General features: G+C 44.4%; 1 protein-coding gene across 7 annotated transcripts in view; it reads left to right on the top strand.

Annotated features, from left to right (window-relative positions):
• Nucleotides 1-25,391, top strand: part of EBF1 (EBF transcription factor 1) — a 317,339-nt gene that overhangs the window by 179,992 nt on the left and 111,956 nt on the right. For 4 of the 7 annotated variants that reach the window (XM_045028556.1, XM_045028555.1, XM_045028552.1 and 1 more), the window contains exons 7-8: nucleotides 16,126-16,207; nucleotides 25,049-25,166. In XM_045028556.1, the coding sequence (XP_044884491.1) occupies nucleotides 16,126-16,207; nucleotides 25,049-25,166 (200 nt within the window). Of the gene's footprint in view, nucleotides 1-16,125; nucleotides 16,208-25,048; nucleotides 25,191-25,391 lie in introns of all 7 variants that reach the window. The other 3 variants (XM_045028554.1, XM_045028553.1, XM_045028549.1) reach the window with 1 other exon arrangement.

Here is a 25,391-nt window from a genome sequence, read left to right as displayed (position 1 = left end):
GTATTTATAGATAAATAGTTTTAGAGTCTAACTGGATTATTGTGCAGTTTGGGTCTTCATAAATAAGACTTTCCTGGGGCTTCGAAAAGGCTGCAAAATTAAGCAAAAATCACTCTTGACATTCCATAGTCATGTGCCATACTGGTTGGTTTTAAGTCACTCTCTAGTTGAAAGCTTGCAGATAAAACTGGTTGCTGAAGTTTACATTAACAGGGAATGAATCTGGATATTCTAAAAAGGCTCCGCTGTACATTTTTGCTGGCTCTCCAGCAGTTGCCAACACGGTCATTCTTAAAGCAACAGTGATGGAACCGTTGGAACGGTTAGGTTGTAAGGACTTTCTAGCCAATGGAATTAATTGTAACTTCTATTGTTCTGAAGAAGATGAGCCCCAGAGCGCCTGCCTTTCTGTCCCTGTAAGTTGGTAACTAACTGATCATTTTAGCTCTGCTTGTTGTCACCACAACCATTGCTACTGCTGACCCACTGTAATAATAAATACAGCAGTACTTTGTGATTCATATAGAACCTTGCAAAACCCTCTGTCCTAAAATCTATCCAAAGAATAATGAAGATGGGATCACAGATCTCATAGCTGTTTTCACCCCAGTGACACACCCAATGATCCAGTAAGTTGGGACTAACCCGGCTTTCTGTCCTGTAATGTTAACAGTTCTCGTTCCAGCAAAAGCATGTCTGGCATTCCTTGTCAGAGATCACCCTCCTGCCCAGAAGATACCATCACACACTGACCCCTGCCACTATGACTAGGCCTGTCAGTGGTCTTATCTCTGTTGTCATTTTAAGCTTTTGGTTTGGTCTATTTCCCTCTTGTCCTGGGGCTATCCTTAGCAGGAAATGTGCAGACAGACAGACGTTTTTTACTGCCATTCCCTGGCTGCACTATTCCTGCTGGCCATGTGACCTTGCTGAATTGGTGTGAAAGGTAACAGTGCAGCTGAGTGCCCCTTCCACATCCCCAGAGCTGAGCTGAGAACTTCAGCAGCTGGCTTACAAAGTTCTTTGTCCTGCATGTCCAAGTCTCGCTTCCTTGTCCAGCGTTCTCGTAACGTTGCACCTAAATTACAAGTGAGGCAGCGGGCAGTTTTGTTTGGCTTCGTTTGAAAGACTGCAGGAAAATCCAGGTGTGACTCCCGCTGCGGGTGATGGTTTTTCAGAAAATGAATAAAACTTTTACAATGTCTCGTTCCAGCGAGGTTGATATAATCCTACAGCATATGCAGTATTTATGGATGGCACCTCCTGCCCCATGCATGGTGTCATTATCTCTACCAAAAACCCCCAAATGCGCTCTCTCTCTCTCTCTCTCTCAGCAATAGCTTGCAGGAATCATGGCCAGTGCCAGGGTTCCTCCTGCATGCGCATGAGGAAGAATTCCGCTGAGAATAAGGCGTATACCTTGTGACAATTCAGCATTCTCAAAACACCACTGGTCCACCTTCCCCTGCTGCACCACACCGCCACACACAGAGCTCAGGCTGAGTGCCTCAGCCTTTCCACTGAGCAGTTCCCTGCTTCCTTCCAGCACTTAAAATAGCAACGGTGCTCCGGATCCCATCCGCATTGCCAGTGCCTGGCTGCAAAGGAAGTGAGAGATCTTGATGCTCCTTAAATACTGTGAAACAATGGGAATATGAAATGAGCTATCCAGCTTGTGTTAAGGAGCTCAGTGCAGTGTTCAGTTCTGTTCTTTACCTTTTTTTTTTGACTGGTATTTATTTTATTTTATTTTATTATGTAACATCCACTCCATGCCGTGGGCATCCTCGACAGACTCTTTAAGAATATCCTGTATACTCCTTATTTAGGCTCTTCCTGGATTGTAGTACCTCAGTAACAGTAAAGACAGGATCAACATGTAAGCCTCCCAGCAGAATCTCCATCAGATTGAATCTTCACCTAGTCTACTCAGCCTTACAAATGTACTCCCTACTTATGACCCAGGGAGGAAAGATACGGGATGCAATCCTGGCCCTGTTACTGTGAATGGCAGAACTCCCGTTGGTTACATGACATGAAGATTTCACTCATGGTATAATCTGTGACCTGATTTCTCCATGTCAACATATGTTCTCATCAGATACGGCACATCTCTCCTGTTACTCCATCTCACACAGTCATTCCACATGTACTTTTGGAGGTGATATTTGAATGCTAAGGGGAGGCGGCCTTTGCTTAACCACATCAACACCTACAGGGATTGCTCTATAAATATCCAGAGAGGTTGGGTGAAATAATTCCCACTCATCTCCTTAGTATGACTGTGTGAAGCGGAGATTTACAGTTTAGGTTCTAAATCAGCCATGGCTGTTAGAGTTTTGCTGAGGATTTAGTGCAGCTAAAGACAAAACTGGGTGTCATCCCAGAGGTTAATCCAGAGGCTCTGGAATGTCTCTCACACTCTCTGTGATACTGACACAGAGGAACAGCTGAAGCCGAGAGCCCTTTAACTTGCATATGTGCAGGATGTTGTGGGCAAATGTAATGACAGTTGATGTCAATGTTATAAGTCAAAAGGCTTTTGCTTATAGACATGAGTGCCTGTGACTGGGAGACACAGGACATTAGCTGGGCAAGATTGTTGATCCAGTGTAATGATTGAACTGAAAATGTAGAAGTCTATTAGGAGCAATTAGAACACTGAGTTATCTGTGTAATTTGAAAGCCATTATGACCACCATTTTAAAAAGAAAATACCAAGTCCAAACTGAATTAATGTTGCTAATGTTTTTTTGTTTGTTTGTTTTTTTAAAACCCAACAACCCGGTAGTGTTGTATCAGAAAGCAAAATCATTGTCCTCACCCTTTTTATTTAACAAAAAGATAAACATTTTTATCCTTATGAGGTTCGCACATTGCTGTGGTATGCAGTGGAGCCCCTTTACTCACAGTGGATTTACAGAAGCACTCTGTGCTACCCTAACTCTGCGTCTGCTAAAGTCAACGGTCAAACTCTTATTTGACTTTTGTGAGACTAAAGTTAGACCAATACTGAACACAGCTGAAAAATCTTTCCTTATGCACATGCATGTACACACACACATGCACATGAAGATTGAGGAAATCTGATTGACTGATCATGTCACCAACTATGCAGGCATCCAGTATAATAAAACAAATACAGACTCATCTTCCAGGTTTTTATTTTGCTCAAATGTAACCAAAAGCATTTCAGTAGCATATTTCAGGGCATGCATTTGTGTTGTACCAGATGTCTACACTTCTCAGCTGGTTGAAACTCTTGGGCCATAGTCCCTGGGTCATAATACTCTCCAGACATGGTGCATTTTAGTAGTGCACATCTCTGTTTCTCATGTGTTGTTGCTTATGGCGCAGTATAGATATACATAAATTGCAAATGGTAAAATGCACACACAAATGGTAAAATGCACACGCAAATTGCATTTTTCTTCCTCTTTCTCCATCTGAAACCTGTCCCCAGTGCCAGTCAGAAATTTCCATGTCAGTTTGAGCAAATTACATGGTTTTTGTTAATACTAAATAATTACCAGATCTTTTGTTTAAGAAGATCAGGGGAAACAAATTGAAAGCAGGCTTTGGGCTTTGCATGTAAAGAAAATATTGTTGAGATAAAGTCATGTCTCCATCTAACCTGATCTAATTAGGGATACATTTTCAGACGGGCTTCTATCCAGAAGTGAACAAAATTGCATCTGCACTTTGTAGGTTCAGACACCGGCTGAAAAGTTTGTTTGGCACATGCCCTTTAAATAGTCTGACCCCCCCCCCCTTGGGTTTTGCAGGTTCCTATGCTAACACTTGTAATGCGCGCAGGTGTCAGGCTATTTAAAGGCTCATTAGTGCATGTGCAAGCCGAAGTTTGTGCATGCAGTTTTGCACACAGGCTAAGGGGTGAACATCTGATCTATGTATCTAATTGAGCCACAAACAGGCAGTCAAAAAGAAGGGAGTGGTCGTTAAATATTTTCACTGTGAATCTTGATTTCATTAATACCCCAATGAAAGAATTCGCATCACCACAGCGTGCAGCTGAGGGTGACATTTTAAGACACCCTTATTTTCCCTAGTGTCTTAAGACAGAAGTGGAGATTAAGTTGACTCTTTTCGTTTTCTTTAACTAACTGTATCTTGGATGCTGCTGATGCCTAAGAACTGTTACACTAGTTTACCACGAGAGAACAGGCAGTCGAATACCAGTATCCTATTACAATTAACAGTAATTCTGTTATCTGTCATCACTTACACTGAACACAGGTTCTTCTAGCACAAGTATGACACCGTGATGACTGCTAATGCACTGGCATTGTGTGAACTATGACAGACCCCAGGGCTGGTTTTATACTTATTCCAGGGAATAAAGTCTAGCATTTTAAGTGGAATTAAAAAATAGTTTTAACACATTTTCCTACCCTGGTACTTGAAGGGTCAAGTAAGGAAAAAAAGTAGTGTAAGGAAGAGTAATTAAACAGCGGCAGAGTGATTCAATATTAGTGCTTTTACGGAATAAATGAGGATAAATTCTGTTAGTTAAGTGACTTTTCCCTGTACTAATGTGATAATAAAGTACTCTAATTCTGGAGAGGCCTGTCACGGTCTCAGCTAAAGCACTGACCCCTCAGCTTGTAAAGAACAGACAGTGACGGCAAAGGTCTTAAAGAAAAACAGAGCTTAAGACTTCCTTATCTGCACAGAGTAAAGTAACAACTGCAGTTGTGTATCTGTGTATGTGTAGCTGGATACACCCTCCCTTTATGCCTACATTGTGTGTGTGTGTATGTACACATATGTACACTATACATAGCACCTCGGTATTCTAAGTGAACCTTTGGATACTTGGTGCACAGATGGTGAAAAACCCTGCAAACTTCTGTTTATTTTAGGTATTTAGTTCCAGTTGGATTTCAATAAACATTGCAGATAAATGGAATGCTGTGGAAATGGGAGTGTACAGAAATATTCAGTCCCCAGCAATCACCGAATAACTTCCCCCCCGTCCCCGCCCCGTTTGAGAAGAATTATTGAAAAGCCGGTCCCCAGGGGAAAAATTAAAACAGGGAAAAGCGAGAATTCAGACCTGTCTCTGAATTATTTTGCAATGTTTTTATTTTTATATTTTGCCCTGTTTTGCACTGTTGTCTTTCGGTGCTGGGTGAATATTCTGGGGCCTCATTCTATTCATAATGAAAGGCTGAAAAGCTCTTGGATTTTAACTCACTTGGGAGGGAAAATTCAAAGCACACTTTTCCAAAGAAGCCTAAATTTCTATGATGCATTAGAACACTTGGTATTGGAGAACTGAAGCATGTAGAAGATGAAAAATTGCTATACTATACTGTACTTCGCTGCACAGAGCACACAGACCTACGGAAAACCAACTTGAAACATTTGGTGAAGCAAGCAGTGAGTAATTTAAGGCTGCCTTTGGGCAGTTCTAACTTGTGATTTGGTGATTATATGGGTTCTTCTCCAACTATTTGCAATGCTGAAGTATTTATTATACCCACAGCAGCAAAGTGTTTCCTGCGCCAATTCTGGAATTCAGAACAGGTTCACAAAAATACCAGTCTATTCTGTCTATATTATTATGGCAGCACCAATAGAATCTGTCAGTAATCAGGGCCCTGTTGAGAGAGGCCCACAGGGCATGTCGTATCACATCTCAGGGACCTTTTCTGGACTTCAGCTGGAAGATGTGTGTGTTTCAGTAAAAGAAAGTTGTTCCCATAATTTTGTTGCTGGGTTGCACTTTCTTAATAAATAGTTTTGCATTCTGTAAATACAAACTATGGATCTGATCCAGTGCCCCTTAGTACCACTGAGAATGTTGAGATCAGTAAGAGGAAGATTGGGTCCTTTTTTATATATGTATGTATGTATTTATTTATTAAGGTAGTTTGACAAATGAAGAATGGTTGCATTTGGGGGAGAGGTAGCGAGGCTGACTGCCGTGTTTAATTTTTCTTCTGTAGAATAAATTACCAGTTGTAAAAATGCCACAAAAGGTACTGCTACTGCTGTTTATTGACTAAAAATCCAGCTGTGAACATGTGGGTAATAGGCGGTTTCCCCCATGCCTGTATTTGATTTCCATGCACAGTCTCATGCTGCTAAATATTGGTGTAAGCCTTCAATTTTTTCTTTTGTGATCAGGGTACCTGATGTGGCCCCTAACTTGTACACGGAAAATGGTGCAATGCTGGATTTGGGTTTAAATGGAAATTACAGCTCTTTAAATACATAGTGTGTTTTTCTTCTTTCTCCTGAAGTTATCAGCAGCAATTGTGGGGTTTGTTTAATACTAGAGTTTCACTCTGCTGTCCTCACGTATGCCCCATATAGGTTCGATTTGTGCACAAATGGCCGTGGTTAATATTAAATGACAATAGTCACATTGGTTGGTTTTCATTTGAATAATTCAATGTAGGTATCCTTTGTCTGGTGACATTAGGGCACTAGGAAGGACTGTGATTGACAGCACGACATGGTGGAGGTGACTGATGGAGAAGGGGAGGTGGTGTACTGAAAAGCAGACAGAGAAACTTGAATAAGTGGATCAAATGGCCCAGGTGTCTGTTCTGGTGTTGCTTTGTGGTGTGTGCAAGGGGACTGGGGCCTAGTGTCAAATTGGTAGGAAGTGCCTGGTTTGCACTAGAAATGAAATAACTTGATATTTTCCGCTACTACTGCCTTTGTACTGCAACTCCTTCCCTGCGTCCCTTCCCATGGTTTTAGCACAGGAGGAGGTGATTCAGCTCATAATGGCCCTGCTTCAGCAGGGTATTTAAGCACGGGAGTACTTCCATTGGCTTCAGTAGGGCTACTCATGTGCTTTAGGTTATATACATGCTTAAATACCATGCTGCATTGGCGTTTTCATGCAAAATGGCCCTGAAATTCTTTCATCTGCTGGCCAGTTGCAAGATATTATATCAGTATTCGTATTTTGGAGGTTTTACTAATTTTACAGAGAGACGGACACATAGAAAACCCTGTTTGACAGCCCCTAATCCCAGAGTCCAGTATTGCCCTGCGCTTAAACCCTGGGCAGGTTTTGTTTGTCCCCTGAAACCCTGGGCACGTTTTGTTTGCCCTCTGACAGGTTTCAGTTGTGCAAGCAGCACTCAATCACAGGATGGCCACAGATCTCGCTGATCTTGGCAGCCTTACAGCTTGTCATATTTTCACATGGATGAACTGTTCTCGAACAATTTCTCCAATGTACTGGGAACAAACAAGCTTTTCTTCCGCATCAGGAATGCAGGTCTTCCCTTTCCAATGATGTTTTCCCTTCAACAGACATATTTATTGTGGCAATGGCAAGGAAAGTCCGACTGCTAACCCTCCCGTGTTCGAATTCTCTTAAATCTCCCTCTGGGCTGTGATGGAGAGATGTGTCTTGCTTCCCTCTCGGATCTTATTTTATTTTTAAAAGAAAGTTCAGTTTTAATTTATAACCCTCCTCATGTTGGCCTGCAAAAGCCCATGGTCAAATCCTTTGCATATTACTGTTGTTTTGTTTATTTGTATCACGGGCCAACCAACAATGGGACCCTACTGGGTTTAGCATGGCTGTACAAAAACAGGATAATAGACAGTCCCGAAGACCTTACAGTGTACATAGAAAAGACAGCTAAAGGGATATAACCCACAAACAAAGTGGACAATGGGATGGTCAGCAAATGGCTAAGGGTGGGGTTTAGTTAGGAGGGAATCAACTGGATGGAAGGACAAAGGAAAGGAAGGGACATGGGAGGACGAGGCTGGGGAGAAGTGCATTGTGGGAGGTGTAGTCTGATGAAGGAGGCCAACCTGTCGAGGACAGTGGGAGCATGAGGCTGAACTTTGGTTTTGTTTATTGATTTTTGCTGGAAATTGAAAACTTTTGACAAAACAATAGGTGTCTTTGTTTTCAGCCTGGGGGAATAAACATCATTTTCTGACTGGCTCTACCAGTGAATCATCCTGATGGGATCACTTGAGGAGTAAAATCCTACTTGCCATGAATCAGACCTGTAGGCTTCAGTGGAGTATTCCACTTGGGCGCAAGATACTGTGCAAAGTGCAGCTTCCTTTGAAGCACCTAGGCTGCTCCTTTCAAAGGACAAGGGTGCTGTGGTGGCTGCAAATGCAGTCTGTATTCAGGTTTCAGAGTAGCAGCCGTGTTAGTCTGTAGCCGCAAAAAGAATAGGAGCAGAGACTAACAAATTTATTTGAGCATAAGCTTTCGTGGGCTACAGCCCACTTCATCGGATGCATGCAGTGGAAAATACAGTAGGAAGATATATATATACACAGAGAACATGAAACAATGGGTGTTACCATACACACTCTAATGAGAGTGATCAGTTAAGGTGAGCTATTACCAGCAGGAGAGAAAAAGAACTGTTTGTAGTGGTAATGAAAATGGCCCATTTCCAGCAATTGACAAGGAGATGTGAGGAACTGTGTGTGTGTGGGGGGGGTAAGCATGGGGAAATAGTTTTACTTTGTGTAATGGTTCTGTATTCAGATACGCCACAGCCAGAGGCCAGGACGAGGGCCTACGTTCTTGTTACCGTGCCTTGCGTCCACTCTTAAAATAGCTTCAACAGACACTAAGGGTGTAAACATGGGGTTTTTTTATGTCTTACGCTATGTCTATTTTTTGTTGTTGTTCTGTGACTGTCGGCATTGCGGGGACTGATAGAAACATCCAAACGTGATTTTCCAGGGGTTGGGAAAGTCAGTCTGCGCCGCCTGGATCTCTAACAATGTTTTGCATAATAATTAATGATGTACAAGCTGTTACCTAATGAACTGTTTTACTGTGTTTGCCCTTCAGTTCTTTCTTCTAAAATGTAAATATGGGTTTAGGATGGTTTATTCCATGCTTGAGGCCTTTGGGGAACTTCTTCAGAGTGGGTTTTTTTAATTCTAGAGCCAAATTCTTACCATAGATGCATGAAGCTGACTGTGGGCATATTGTTGCATTGAGACAAGGACTGACGCTGCATCTTGCATGCAGCTCACCTTGAATTGACGTTCCTGCAGTACAGACTGACCCTATGGGAGTTCCTCATGTGTACCTGAGAATAGAATTTGGCCTTGTAATGTTGAATCTCAAATGTGCGCGTAGCCACTGGAATAATTGAATACCGACCCCTGCCATGTGACAGCGGTGTTAACCAGGGCCGGCTCCAGACCCCAGCGCACCAAGCAGGCGCGTGGGGCGGCATTGTCCCGGTAGGGCGGCATTTGGCTCCGGCGGACCTTCCGCAGTCATGCCTGCGGGAGGTCCACCGGAGCCCCGGGACGAGCGGACCTGCCGCAGGCATGACTGCGGCGGGTCCCCTCTTCCCACGGCTCCGCTTGAGCTCCCGCAGGCATGACTGCGGCAGGTGCGCTGGTCCCGCGGCTCGGACGGAGCTCCCGCAGGCATGGCTGCGGATGCTCCACCGGAGCCGCGGGACCAGCGCACCCGCCGCAGACACTTCTGCCCCTGCCGCGGGACCGGGGAAGGGCGGCGAGCGCGCCGCCCTGCTTGGGGCGGTGTAATTTCTAGAGCCGCCCCTGGTGTTAACCTTTCAGAACCCTGACCATTGTCAGTGCACTAGGAGCAGCAAAGCAACACTTCCTTTCCAGCAGCCCTGTGTATCACACCTATAATACATGATGTCAGAAGTAAACGAAATCACTGGCAAAACTGCAGCAAATGAAGCCACCCCAGGCTCAGAGGAAACCTAGCATGTGGCTGGAAGAGATGATGGCAACAGTTCCAATATTTCTGGAAGTTAAATGATCTTGCAAAGAAAGCTGCAAGGGTGAAATCTTCCATGTTGTTGTGGTTTGCAAGCCCAGAGGCCCCGAGAAGCTACAGTTGATTCCAGGGGGAGCATCAAGGGGATTGGCAAACAGCTAGACAAAGTCACTGAAAAAATGTCAAGAATAACTTGATTCATGCAAACCCAAGAAAGGCATACGTAAAAAACCAAGCTGTCAGGTGAAGCCATTGACAATAATATTACAGACCTGCATGAAAAAGCTAAATCTAGACTAATTGGAGACCTAATTATCTGTGGTGTAATTGATCTTTAGGTCCAGAGACGGTTATCACTTACGGATGGATTAGCGACTGCAATGCTAAAATAAAAAATATTGTTTCCTATAGTGAGCAAAAAATGAGCCTAAGTGGCAAAACAACTCTTGAATGTCTGTTCAGGGACGGACATCACTCTGCAGAGTTTGGAATGGCAGAGTGGGATGGCAGTGTGCTTGGTTGAAGAGCAGTCTGCAAATTCATCTGATCAAGCAGGTTGTCTTCTGAGCAAGAGGTAGAATGTGCTCTGAAAGAATCCAAAGTATTTAAGGAACTGGGATGCATTAAAGATATAGTACATCGCACGTGTAAAGATCCCAGTGTGCTGCCAAATATGCATGCACCAAATAATGTCCCGAAAGCAGAGGGAGAAAGTGAAAGTTGTACTTAATAAGATGTTAAAATAAGATGTCCTTGAGTGAACTCAGACACCGGCTGACTGGATTTATTGTATTGTCTCTAGTAAACCCAAAGCAGTTGAGGATTTGTATAGATCCAAAAGGTTTGACTAAGACCATGAAACACTAGTGCTACCGGAGGAGGAAAGTCAAGGAGACAGTGTCTAGATTTCAAAATCCCAGAGTATGTTCAGTTTTGGAGAGAAGCTACGAGTTTGGGAGGTCTGACTCGATCAGAAAGTGCAAAAGTCTTCAGCTTCAATTCACTGGAAAAGTGGGGGTGGCAACTTCTCCAGATAACAGCTATATTACCCAGACCAAGGGGCAGTCCAGCAGGAGGAATAGGCGACCTCTGAACAAAGCCATGGAGGACACGGGCTGTGTTTTCCCGGGGACACCCAGAGTGCTATTGACATGCTTGTACATTGACAGAAGTAGTCAGCCTATGGCTGATAATGCACATCACCATCATCAGCTAATGTAGACGCTAGGTGGTGGATTCAGTTCAGCAAATACACAAACCAGTGCAGAAAGTTATTTTCTGAGGACAAGTGGCCATGAGATCGGAAACCACGGAGGGACAGAAGCAGAAGAGTACTTCCATCTGTCATATTGGGTTCGAGCCTCTACCTTGACCTCCATGCTAGACCTATCTTTTGCTTTGGCTCATTTTGGAGGCATTGTGGTAGCCTTCACTGAGACATCTGGCCAAGAGAGGGGTCCCCCCCAGCACAGGAAGGTGGTCAGCGAGGTTCAGGCTCAGAAAGGATTTGGGAACAGGAGGCAGCAACCTGGGAAATCATTGCAGAGTGAAGGACAGGCAACCTGGGAGCTGGGGGAGAGAGGCTGAGAGCCGGGCAATGACACAGGCTGTTACTGGCAGGGGGGCAGCAACCACTGCAAATTTCAGATCCAGGAGTGGTCTGCAAAGAAGGGGACTGTCTAGACAGACCCCAATGAGGCACAAGGGCTGAAGAGTGCTCAGGGAATCTGCAGGCCAGTGTGACTGCCTCCAGAAGAGCAGTGGCCACAAGGGGCTATCAGGGCACTTGGCCTGAGGACCATCCCTTCGCCCAGTTGCACTGGATGGACCCTCGGGGCTCGACTGGGGACTGTTGTGTTAATCACTATTGGATTGTGTCTAGGGCATGTGCACCACGCAGTTTCTGGCAGCCCTAGCACAGCAGTTCTATGTTACCTGAACGGTGCAGGTGTTAACGGGAAGTGTGCCACATGTCTGCATTGGTGGTACACATAGTGCAGTGCCCGACACCTAGACGGGAGTTTGTACCACAGCTGCACTCTACAGTGGGGTCGGTCACAGTGTGTTTCATTCATGGGCTCTGTTAATCTCTGTGTGTGTGTCGGGTGGGAGGGGCTAGCAGATGTGTTTTGTTTGATTGTAAAACACCCAAAGCAGATGTCTCAATAGGCACAGAGATCATGGGGTGCTGACTTTTGCCACATGACAGGAGTACAGTGGTGCTGGAATTAGGGGTGCTGGAAGTGGTAATAACAGACACCAAATGCACGGTTTCCATCATCAGCACCCCCATTATAAAAATTGTTCCAGCCCCCCGGCAGGGATACTAGCCTTTGGCAAACCTGACCCACGTCAGGTAGCTGGGGCTCAGAAATAAAAGTTCAGGCTTTTATCAGCACTCCTGTGCGTTGCACGTCTATTTCACCTGCTGAGCAAACTTCAGACTTCAACAGTTAGTGTGAATACGATTCCCCCCATCATATGGGGGAAAAGTTAGCTCTGAAAGAATAACCTGACATTAAGAAGTTAGATGTAAACAAATGCACATGTAAGTTATGTTTATAATTAGGGTTACCAGATAGCAACTGTGAAAAAACGGGAGAGGGGGTGGAGGGTAATAGGCACCTGTATAAGAAAAAGTCCCCCAAAATGGGACTGTCCCTTTAAAAATGGGACATCTGGTCACCCTATGTATAGTGAGCCCAATTTTGCCACATTACTCCTGGGCTAATCTGACCTGTTATAATGGGATGACTTGCAGAATGGGGCTCAAGGCGAAGAATGCGGCCGAGCTAACAATTCTAAGATAATGCTCGTGAGTTAAGCCATCCTGTATACTCATGTGGCCTCTGAGTCCCCTGTTTCTGTATTATTATTATTATTTGTTTGTATTATTGTAGGGCCTAGAAGTATCAGTTGTGGCCTGGGACCCCGTGTACAAACCACAGAACAAAACCAGTCTCTGCCCCAACGAGCTTCAAACCTAAGAATAGGACAAGGGACAACAGATGGATACAGAAACACCGGGGAGTACAAGGAAACAGGGAGAGAGAATTGTCAGCATGATAGGCAGTGGTATTCTAGCCACCTGGTTTCCAGCCAAAAGTGGTTCTCCCTTCAGAGCCAACAAACACTGGGTCAGATTCTGCCCTCCATGTCACCTGTGCGACCCAACTGAAGCGGACCACAGAGATTTGTGCAGAACAGGATGCGAGGCACTCTGCTTGCCAGGAATCAAACCCAGGTCTCTCACGGCTTAGGGCAAAACATGACTCACATGGCCACCGAGACTGCTTGTAGTTGGTGCTTTCTGAGCCATTATTCAGCCCATATTTCGGTTTGTTTCTCGGTAGAATAAGAATTCAAGATTGGATAGAGTGTTTTATTAGCTGATTTCTTTTAAAAACAAAGTAAGAGAAATTCTAAGGGGCAAGCTCTGTGTCTTGAAAATTCCTCTCCAAAATGCTGTGGCTTAAAAAAAAATCACTTTCCTGGAGTTTACAGAATTCACCAGTTGTTTGGGTTTTGATAGAACTAAATAATTGGGCCTCAATTCTTCATCAGTTCTGTGGATGAAATGCCCATTGACTTCAGGAGAGATGCGCCCAGGTCACTACGGTAAAATTTTGGAGCTTTTGAATTAGACTTTGCAGACCCCAGAGACCAGCTGTTGTATTTCATGTAGGTGTTTGGTGCTTTTGATCTGGCGCCAGCCTATAAAACAAGAGAATGACCTAGCTTGTTAAGCAGAGGAAAAGCTTAGAGTTTTGATAAAGAGGGCTCCATTAAGAGCTTTGCCTGTTTTGGGGGGGCTTTTGAGTTGATCGGCATGCGAGCGCACACACACACACGCCCCCAGTGTTTACACATGCCATGCAACGTTAATATGAGAAATGTTTTCTACATTTGCATGGCACGTTTGACTCCGTCTTTCAGTGCAGATATTTTTAACTGTTACATCTCCCACCCTCCCTTCCCGGTAATATTTTCCTTTGGGGAAGTTCAAGCCAAAGTGGTCAGCTGCTTGGCTCCTACATTCTGGAAAACTCTGAAGAATTCTCTAGTAAACCCCTGGGGCAGAGCAGGCTTTTCCCTAAAGAATAAGCGGTTCTGAGAGACTTTGCCACATAAGGGCCTGTTTGAGGCTCCAGGCACCAGTTGACAGGGACGTCTTTGCCTCCCAACAGATGGCCAGGCTTTTTATTTCAGCCAGCAATCTCTTGCAGAGGGGTGGTCTCGCTATTCTGCCAGCATTCCGCATGACAGGGCCAGCTTAGGGCAAGAGGGATCTGATGTCCGTGCCCTTCATAGCTCACGAGCTAAATGATGGGCTGTTGACAGGAAAGCCATCATCTGAAGTGTAAGATCCTGAACTCTCCCTGCATTTCGTTTTTCTATGGCGGAATTAATGCCCTATTTGCTTGTCTCTCAAAATCCATTCTGGCACGAGTACAAACCTTTGACTGGTGGCAAGCAGTTGTCTAGATTCAAGATGCCAGGATTTGTGCTGACAGCTCCTTCTACACAATCTGAGTCAGGCTGTCACAGCTGGCCATTAGAGGCTTAAAAAGACACACACACGACAAATAGCACCAACTTTCGGTTATTGAATATCCAGACCTACTTGATGAGAAAATGCAATGGCTTATACCCCTCTTTAATTGAGTGTAAACAAACAACGCCCTTGCCATCCGCCGCTGAAAGTGTCTTAGGCTCCTTATTGTTTTATATTGGTTGGTCTCTTCAGGAGCGGCGCCAGGGGTTTTGGCGCCCTAGGCGCGGGTCCTTCCGCGCTCCCGGTCGTTGGCAATTCTGCGGTGGGGAGGCGGTGGTCCTTCCGCGCTCCCGGTCTTCGGGGCACTTCAGCGGCAGGTCCCGGAGCGGGTGAAGGACCCACCGCAGAATTGCTGCCGAAGACCCGGAGCACGGAAGGACCTCCCCGCCGCCAAATTGCCGCCGAGGGTGGCAAAATGCCGCCCCACCAAATCCTGGTGCCCTAGGCGACTGCCTAGGACGCCTAAATGGAAGCGCCGGCCCTGGGTCTCTTTGATTTCCTTGAATGAAAGTAGCCCCTTGAAGATTAAATTTGTCACCATGGCCACTGGCTAATATGATTTTTATAGCGTGAAGGAGCTGACGCAACAGTCAAACAGGCTTCTTTAGGATGCAGTTCCACAACGTGGCAGGGGAACAGCATCACAGAACACCAACCAGCAAAATGGAGCTGTGAAACGTTTCCATGCACCAAGCCCAGTTTTGCCCTTCTTGATTTTGGCATATGCAAATTATGCCACTTAGTGGCCACTGTGGGTTCTCACCGGGGATCAGGACAGATGCTTGCAAAAAAATTAACTTTCTGATTTTAAGTAAAACAATAACAAACAATCACCCCCTGATGCCTCATTATAAGTGGAGACAGGGTAAATTAGCCTCTGCCTGGTTAATCAACAGCTATTGCAGATATAATGATGCTCTGTCTGGTTGTGCCTGGTTTTAAAGCTTGGTGCAGGATTTAATTTTATGCAGTTATCTTTAGTAGAGCCCTAGCTGTAGTTTGTTTTGGACAAAAGGCTGATAAACCCTGGCTCATGAGGAGGGAGCCAGGAGTATGAGACCCACTATTATTCATCGACTTGTCTTTATGGGTTTATGGTCCATTGGTGCATAACAGTGAAGAAAATATTTTCAGTAAAATGTTTGCTTTTTTGGGGCTTGTAAAATGCAGTGTCTCTTCTTAAAGCTATATACCGGTATATATAGGGCTGGGCAGTCATTTCATTTCTTCCATGAGATCAGCCTTTTAATCAAGACTTCCCCTCACCCCCGCAGTGTTTTGTTCATTCATTTATGCAAATTGTCACGAACCAGCTTTAATTTTGTTGACAAATTTGGTTTAATTGTTCGATCAAGATTCAGATTGTGTGGGACGCTTTAAATTTTTTGCATCAAATTGAGGTTTACACGCTACACATGAACTTGTGAGATGAAACCTCTTATATGCAAAGACGTTTTCTTGGCCAGCATTCTTCTGTTTTCTCTTTGCTGTGCTGAAACTGTCTCTTTAACTTCCTGGTTGCTGTGGAAGACAGCATGATTCCATGGCGTGAGCCATTTAAAGTGACTTAGGGACCAATTCTGCAAACATGTATGGCTGTGACAAAGCAAAGTCCTTAAGCACATGTCACTTTTAGCACATGCTGAAGTGTTTTGCTGGTTCGAGGCCACGTGAGAAGTCCTTACCTATGTGGCCAGTCAAAGAGACAGCTTGTGTGAGTAAGGATTGTTAATTGGAGTAAGGATTCATTGGATCAGACTCAGGAAACGGACATGGTGCTACACGCTGCGTGCATCTGAGAGGCTAATGGCAGTGTCTCTTTTCTCCACAGGTTCTTCTTGAAATTTTTTCTCAAATGTAACCAAAATTGCCTAAAAAATGCAGGAAATCCCCGGGACATGCGGAGATTCCAGGTCAGTATGTCATGCTTCCTTCTTTAAAAGTAATCAACTGGTGGGGTAGAATTAATTTGACCCAAACTAAGCTGGTAATTAACTGGAAGATGCTGAAATTTACTATACTGACCTCCGTTTTGGGGATTCCCAATGACAGCAGAAATTAGCAGGAAGTTCTTAGATTTTCATGCTCTGGGCAAGAGAAGACTTGAAGGTGATGCCATCTCCATGGGAAGTAAAACTGTGACGGGAAGAAACAGAAGTGACCTTGTATTGTTTCTCTGTTGAATCACATGGTTGCTTCTCTCTAGGTTATCGTGCTCTGCCTTAAGACCCAACTGTGCCTTCATGTAAAGATTTTAAGTGAGCAAACAATATTTATTAGTGGGGGAAATCTTGTCACCAAAACAGATATATGGTTATGCTGAAAATCTAAACAAGCTCCCCTCAGGGAGTCATTTGCTGCAGCTTGAAAGATTTTTTTTTATTTTTTGAAAGATTGCATTCATTTTATACTGGCCCAGTCGTCACTCAGGCAAAACTCCCACTGTCTGTTCTTCACTAGGGTGTTTTTGGCAAATACTTCCCTACCATCAAAAGCAGCAAAGAGTCCAGACTAACACGGCTACCCCTTTGATACTTCTCTACCATTGTAAGCTCCCACCTGTGGAAACATAGGCTGGGTGCGGTGTGGTGAACAGAGCTCCAGCTAGCCACCAATATTTTTCCATTGTGTTGTTTAACCATGCTCAGTACCAGTCTAAAAGATACGTAAGCTCGCTCCTTTTCAGTTTAAATCAATTTTTACCGAAAAATTCCTGGGTTATACAAAAAGTATTATTCATTTTTTTCTGATTTTCACCCTACTTTTATATCATTCAAATGTATACAATTAACTTGTTTTATTGGGAAAATACAATACATTCCCTGAGATAGAGGTATTACGATAACACATTAGTCTGTGTGTATATGCAAAGCTGCCTGTTGAAATAAGACTCCGTGTTTATTGTGTGTATCTTCTAGACTAATAAACAGGCAGGCAGGCAAGCTCTGAAGTGCGTGCGCATCTGAATGTCCTGATGAATCTCATGCCTGCCACGGACACATCTCAAGCTGCTCGCAGATAACTGTTTAAAGATTTGACACAGTAAAATGGGAAGAAAACGAAAATCTGTATCAGAATAGGTTTCAGAACACAAGGAAGTATTTGAAAGTTTAAAAAAAAACAGGAGACAAGGATGAAGTTGAGTGTATGTGCTACAAATGGTGTGACCCAATTATTAAATGTAAATATTTTTAGCTTAATAGTTCTAAGTTTACAACAGTAAACTGTTCAAATGAAAAGTTTTATTTGGGGATTAGAGATACATTTGCTTAAACTCAGAGGTGGCATTGGGTTTTGAGTTCTGTTTTTGTTCTGCAGAAAACCACACTGATGAATGAAAATTAAAGCATTAATCTACTGAATACCCCCCCCATCTTTCTGTCCACCAGAATAAACCCCAGTATTTACCCAGCCACCGCAGCACTTAGTTGTAAGTGGTACACGTTGTATGAGTGATTATAATACTCAATGCCTCTTTCTTTTACTGTATGCACACTACCAGGTTAATCCCTGTAGTTCCCCATAAGGTAGGTGAGTATTATTTATTCCTATGCAGCTGGGATACAGGAAGGGAAGTGACTTGGCCGAGGTCATGCACCCAGTCAGTGTCAGAACTGGGATTAGAATGCCAGGAGTCCCTGACGTCCAGCTGCATGCGCCTTCCTCTATACCGTGCTGCCACTGGGAGCTATTCCCACTTATTAAAATACATATTCTCCTCTAAGAGGAAAAGTATTCTCCAAGGGTGCTCTCGCCAGTAGGGCAATCTAGCATGAACAGGCAGGTCTGGGGCTGTCAAAGCACACGGTCCGTGATATGTACGCACTGCCAGTTTCGTACTCCCCCAAGTTCCGGGCTGATTTTCATATGGTGATGCCTTTGCATGTTCCCTCAGAACAGCAATCAGGAGCCTGTGTAGGTGAGCAGGTAGGGCATAAGAAAGGTGGTTGATCTCTTCACTTGTAAAGACATTCTGTCATGCAAACCCAGCTTCACAGCAGTTGAGCTTTCAGTGTGTAAACAGAGACTGCTTAATTACACAGGTCATGTCAATTAGCGTGACCTTAGCATTTTCAAGAAATTAATCACTTTCAGCAGAGCAAAGCACTGCTCATACATTAATACAGTGAGCTATTAAAGCTTGTAGAAATCCATTAAATGCCAGTGCTTTTTTTTCTTTTTCTTTTGCAATAGCTGGGTTTTCTTCTTGAACTTGTTGCTCTCACATTAGACCAACAAACTTCTTAAAATAAAGCAGCTGGTCACTGTAGAGGGTAGAAGACACAGGCGTCATTTTTCACTTCTAGGGGAGAAAAGTATCAAGCAAAACCACAGTGTGCACCCGCCTTTGGTTCACGGGTGTAAACATGCTGAGTGAAATCCTGGCCCCCTTGGGTGTGTCTACACTGCAGCTGGTAGCCAGCCTCCCAGCCTGGGTAGAGAGAGGCATTTGCACTAGCACACAATGTGGACATTGTGGCTCTGGTGCAGGCTCTGGCTAGCCACTGAGCTCTGACCCAGGGGTTAGGTGGGCTTGAGAGACTGAGCTGCTGCCCGAACTGTAATGTCTACACAGCAATTTGTACTGCACTACCCGCTCTGGGAGACTCGCTCCCAGCTGCAATGTAAACCTCCCTTTGAAGTCAGTGGGAGTTTTGCCATTGACTTCAGTGGGGTTAGGATCTCACCCACTAACGTGAACGGCTTGGGTCAGAGTGAGGAGATGGAGGCAATTCTAAGTCGGTTCATAGCTGGAGAGCCGGCGTTTCTGGGAGGGGTCAAATGGTCCCATGTGGCTCTGTCTGCGTGGCTCTCCGCCTTTCCACACAGAAGCGAAGGAGTTTCGTTCACACAACATAACTCCTTCCTTCCTTCCTTCATGCCACTTCTTTCCACCCTGATCTTGGTATCATCTGGGAGCTGGTTCATCTTTGGGGCTGATCTCCATTGTCTGCCTGGAAAAGACCCCAAGCCCAAGGAGTCATTGGGGATTGCTGGACTGCAGCCGTGCTCTGGCCCTGTCTTGTGTGGGGGAACACGAGGTGGTGGTGGCAAAGTACAGGCCCAGGTACACCAGGCTAATGCCACCTGAGGATGAACTTTAAAGCGTTTCCTTCCTCTCTCTCTCCCTCCCCTGGTGGGCTTTACTGTGGAGCCTAACTATCTCATTTAGTCACAAAATGGCTAACGAGTGAAGGGAAGTGGGCGGAGGGTATGCTGGTTTTGGGGACCTGTGTGTGAATCCTAACTTAGGTCCGAGTGTGGAAAGGAGTGAAGGGGTCCTGTCCTGAAATGTATTTGTGTTCAAGTGTGCCCTCCCTGGCAGCCTAAGAGCCCAGGGGGAGGGAGGGGCCTAGAGCTTGGCCTCCAGCCTGAGCCTGACTGTCTACACAGCAATTTTATAGCCCTGTGGCCCGAGTGCAGCCAGGCCTCGCGTCTTTCATTCCAGTGTAGACGTGCCAGTGCTGCTGCAATACAAATAGTAAGTAAATGGCATTATGGGGGTGGGTGAGCTTGGTGGCTGGTGCCCTGTTTTCTCCCTCTTACCCCTTCGGTGGCTGGCACCTGTGTGCTGGCACCCCATTTCTCCCCCCCCCCGGTGCCGGTGCTCTAGCCCTCACCCCAGCCTGGCAACTGGCACACATGCTCCTGCCCCTCCCCTGGGCTGAGCGTCTCCACAGGGACCCAGGGTGGCTGGATTGGGCTGGACTCAGGAGTCACATAAGTGACCACCTCTCCCGGCCGGCCGGAGGCATATACTGTGTGACTCCTGTGTGGTCCCCCGTACGCTGGGCCTGGCGGCTGCGTAACAGAAGCTAGGGAGAAGAGAGCTAATCCTACCGGTTCCTATGTGCTGCTGCAGCTCCCCTACCCCTGCTTTGGGTCCTGCTCCCTCCTGCCCCCCTGCATGGGGATGGGATATAGCTGGGTCCCCCTCTTGCCTCTGCATCAGCTACCCCATTGGTCTGCTGCCCCAGGGTGGTTCTCTGCCCTAAAAAAACCCCCACAGAACTAACACACTTTTTGTCTACTTGTGTAATTAATAAACCCCAGGCGACCTGGGTATTTTGTTGTTGCTGTTATAATAAAACTGCCCGCATACCGACATGTGTCGCGTTTCAATAGGGAGGAAACTTTTGTGGCTGAGTCAGAGCATAAACCCCCCGAACATGCATTCATTATGGAAACCCGGAAAGTCACTAACGCTTTACCGCACTGTGTGATGGGCTTACCACAACCTCCACCTCAGCCTAAGCTGCGAACTTGCCTTAATGGGATGCTGCCACTCATGTTTGAATGGTAGCCACTTGTGTCCTGCTGCAAATCTGCATAAGAGACAAAAATGATGCTTCAGGAATCCCAGATAATGGAGTTAGGACATGCAAGGTTCTCTCCCCAGAGGGATAAGGAGGAGGGGGGAGTTTGGAAAACAGCAGTGAGAGCTCTGACCCCAATTCAGCAGGTATTTAAGCATGTGCCTAACTTCAGGCATGTGAGTAATCTCCCTGAATGCATTGCACATACCTGCTTAACTTCAGGCATGGTCTTAAGTATCTTGTTGACTCAAGGTCTATTTGAGTTCCCAGAATGACAGAAACAGACTGCACAAAGCAGTCTCCAACTGGTGATGAAAATAAGGATGTTTCCCATCCCTTTTTGTCATGACATCCATTAGGAAGCTGAAACTGTGAGATATACCATCAGCCAAAGGCCTAAGGCAAATGGCAGCAAGAGACATCTCAAGCCTGGAAATTATCATCATTGAATTTTTGCAGCCTTTGCCACGAGGTGTCTGGGGTATAAACCATAATATCAGGGCACTGCCAGGAAAATGGAGAAAATTGAAAACACCAGGAACACGTCATGTATTAATCAGTTAGCAAAGCTTAATGGGCTGTGGCTAAAAACAAGGAGTCATGCAATGCTTAATTTTGATATATTAGGTGATGCACCATAACAAATAAACGAGCCCAGTACTAAACCCGGATAAATAGTTTGATCTCCAACATTCTTGTTTCAGAAAGTTTTTTAACTAACCTCTCAAAAACATTCACAACTGAGCTATTTAGCGGCAGGCAGAATACTTTGCAGAGTCATTATATAATAGAGGGTGAATGATAGTGGTAGCTGGCTGAATAAAGTTGTAAAAGGATGTCGGGGGGAGATGTGGGGGAGGACTCTTCCCCCAGTTTCCCCCAGTGTTGATACAGGATTTAGATAAAAAAATCTATGACGGGTTGAAGCTAAAGCTCAAAATCATTTTCCGTGTTTGCCTGACCCGAATTAAAAATGTGTTTTGTTGACAAAATTTGGAAAGGTTGGAGATTTGGCAGGCCTGGTTGTCCCCATGTTTACATTAATATGTCAGCACCTCATTAATCATTTATTAAACTGTAGTGTTTCTTTTCCCTCCTGCTATAGCCCGTGTTCTGCGGATGTCTCACTGTCCACTGCACAGCTAGTTTGATTCCGCCCCCCCCACAATTTTACAATTTCTCCACAATTTGTTTTAGCATGTGCTCTAACTTAAACACATCCCGATAATTTCAAAATCAAAATGAGCCCAGTGTTGTATTTTGGATTAAAAATCGAAGTGTACCTTATAAGCCTATATGTGCACTGAAAAAGTCCCAGTATATCATTGCAGTGCTTAAAAAATACACAGTCTATTTTTTCTCTCTACATAGTCATGGCATTAATATTTAGCTAATGCGTGTGTGCTAAATCCTTTTTACATTCCTAGCAAAACAGAGTGCTTACATTAATAAAATTGTATATTTTAAGAAATAAGCAGAGCGTGTGTGCTGCTTTTTACAGGTGCACTATGAATAATCATTTTTTTCAGACAGACACCCAGAGTAACCACTTTTTTTCTGCATTTCCTGACACTGGAAACAGATTCTCATGGTGATTCCTTTTATAGTTTCTTCTGCTAACGACTCCAAAGAACCACTCCAATGTGGTCTCTGTGCAGTAAATCAAACTCCCTGGTCAAGAGGTAGGTAGGAAGGTACAGTTCAGTAAATCAAAACGTGTCACATCAGCAGGTTCCAAAACCTGAGGGAAAAATATTACAAAGACCTGATCCCGTAACTGACCTTGTTGGATCTACTCTTATGAGTAGAGTTACTCCCATGTTAGGAGTTCTTATGTGAGAGAGGTTACTGACATGCGGAAGTCTTTGCAGGTTTGAGCCCTAAGCTAGTATTATTTTTAACTTAGGAAGACTTTTAAGTCTGGATCCTGGAAATGCTCAAACCTAATTGTCTTCAATGGGACTACACGCATGCTTTAGAGGAAGCACATGCATAAGTATTTGCAGGATTGGGGCCAAGTTGTGGGGAAAAATATTTAAAGCTTTTGATGTTCTAGGAAATTCAAATTCTTCTGCGGCTATGAGCATCATCATCATCATTATTATTAATTTGTTTTATTTATTAGTATTTTATTTTATTTATTATATTTCTACATCAGCCTAAATGTGCCTGGCACTTTACCGACTAACACAGAAGACTGGTGGAGAAGTCAATGGCGATGACAAGTGACGTCAGCTGAGGATTTGCCCCAAAATCCTTGTCCCAAAGACTTTGCAATGGTTGCAATCTCATTTGTGCCCTCGCAAACTATGTGCCACTCACTGTAGGTTCACATTTTAGTGGAAACAGCAAAAACTTGCCTCTGCCCCCCAGGAGAGAAAAGGATAAATTCCGTTTGAAATCCTTGTGGAATTTTATATTTTGGCATGTTTTTCTCCACTAGTTTGAATTCAAGAGAATTTACCTACAATATTTGGTACTGTCTTTTTTTCCCCCTTCAAATTACTGTTTGCAAGAGCTGTTAAATCCTTTATTCTGTATTTTAATAATATGTATTAAAAAAAATCCATGGCAGAATGGCATTCTGATGGACTATATCAGAAATCCTGAAATGCAAACTGTTCTGTTGTGTTCCGCCTTTTAAAGACAAAGGCTTCCTGGCTTGGCTAAAGATGGTTTAGCCACTTGACTCACTTTGTATTTTTAAGTGTTTAATGGGTGGTGAGAAATAGGTAGAATGGCAAAGGTTTTCGTTTATTTTCTTTATCCAATTCAAGTGATGACATTGAATTGTTGTAAGTGATCCTTCAAGTGTCCCCATCCGACCAACGCTGAGAGGTAGCCGCTTCCTGGGAGCGTTGAAGCAATGTTTGCCAATCCTTGTAAAGCATTTCACCTCTTCACAGGCTAAAGCCTCTCAAAACCAAGAACAATTAAAGCAAGAGCCTTTCAAAGCGACTGGGGACTTCAGCAAAATAAATCAGAAATCCTCTGCCCTGGCTCTGGAGGCTTGCCTCATTATAAGAGCAGATCTATTAGCCCCCTTGCCATTGTCTTTCATTTCTCAAGTGAGGTGATTCTAATTAAATTAATCTGCATGTCAATCTATCGGTGATCAATCAAGAGGGCTGAGTTCCCCCTGTGCGGCAGTGTGCTTGCGGCTGACAGGGGCTGATAATGGAGGAAGAAATAAACTGTCGAGCAAAGTTAATTAGTCAACATAATAGGTGGATTAAACGGAGCCGCTGATTGCTGTTTCACATGTCGAAGCATGAGGTGGGAGCTGAAACTGCAATTAACAGACAATTATTATATTTGGTTGTAAGAGGTCGCATGAATAAACATATCTCTGTGGGTTTCAGTTTTTAATCCCTTTCCCTGTTTAATATAAGGAGAAGTGTAGGTCATTTCTTCTTATTGTTTTAGTCAAAGTTCTCTACGGCAACGCATGCTCTTGGAAAACTGGCAGTCTACCCAGGGCCCCATCTTCAACTGGAATCAAACCCTGAAATGCTGAACTTCATTTAGTATAGGACATAGGGGTCAGAGCAGGGAACCGGGTAAGAGAAGCAGTGTGTGGTCCTGGAATTATGGTGGGGACCTGAGTGACCTGGGTTCTGCTCCCAGCCAGCGGTGTGACCTTGGGCAAGTCACTTTCCCTATTTATGCCTCAGTTTCCCCTGCCATACTTTGTGTCTTATCTATCCAGATTGGAAACTCCTTTGGGCAGGATCCATCTCAGACTGTGTCTGTATAGTGTCTAGGACAGTGGATCCTGATCTTGTTGGGGTCCCTAGACATGAGCATAACACAGATGATGATAAGGGTGACTAGGTCTGTCTTTCTCTGAAGTGGAGACTGTCCCCATACACACTGAAATGCAGCTCAGAGCGGGAGAATTTGGGATAAGTCCAGATATCCCTGGTGACTGTGGCTAAAAAAGAGGAGGTTGGGGCGGGGAGAGAAAGAGAACGCTGCTCTCATCTCAACTTCACAAAAAGTGTTTTTGTTTTCTTTTATTTTGAATCGATTCTCATTTGCAATGTCAACAGCGCTATCTACTTCAGCACGGAAACTGAAGGATAATTTAGGGTGAAACACAGCCGCCCTTGTATTTGCGGGGGGGGGGGGGGGAAGAAACCCTTAATAAAGATCTTCTTGTTAAAATGATGGTTAGCAGCGTACCTTCTGCCATACAGCTACCAACTCCGCAATTTGACTTAAAACTGCATCAAAAGGTTGCTATGCCAAAAACTCACTCATCAATAGCGTCTCTTGTTAGATTTGTACAGCATAAGCACCAGTTATTATGCGAAATAGCTATGCAATTTTCTGCAGCTCCCAGCTGTTATTTATTTAACTGAGTTTATTACAATCTGTGCTCTTTTTTTTTTTAATATATCAAAACGTTGATCTGTTTTGCTCTTGTGCTCGCAGGTTGTGGTGTCGACAACAGTCAACGTGGATGGCCATGTGTTGGCGGTGTCGGACAATATGTTTGTACACAACAACTCCAAGCATGGGCGGAGGGCTCGAAGGCTCGATCCCTCGGAAGGTACGCCTTCTTATCTGGAACATGGTAGGCATATCATTTTCGTTGGTTGACATTGCTACTTTAAGTGTGGATTTATTTGGTTTCTTTCTCATTTTTCATTTCAAATTGTCCTACAGTTGTCGAAACAAACTTCTGGGCCAAATTTTTAAGAGATCAGTCTCCAAAAACTGGGCTTGGATTTTCAAAGCAGCAGAGTACTAGAGTTTTCGGTGGTGGGATGGGGAA

This window comes from Mauremys mutica, chromosome 8, assembly GCF_020497125.1.
Source record: "Mauremys mutica isolate MM-2020 ecotype Southern chromosome 8, ASM2049712v1, whole genome shotgun sequence".
Classification (NCBI taxonomy): domain Eukaryota; kingdom Metazoa; phylum Chordata; order Testudines; family Geoemydidae; genus Mauremys; species Mauremys mutica.
This window is presented reverse-complemented; position numbering and strand designations above follow the sequence as displayed.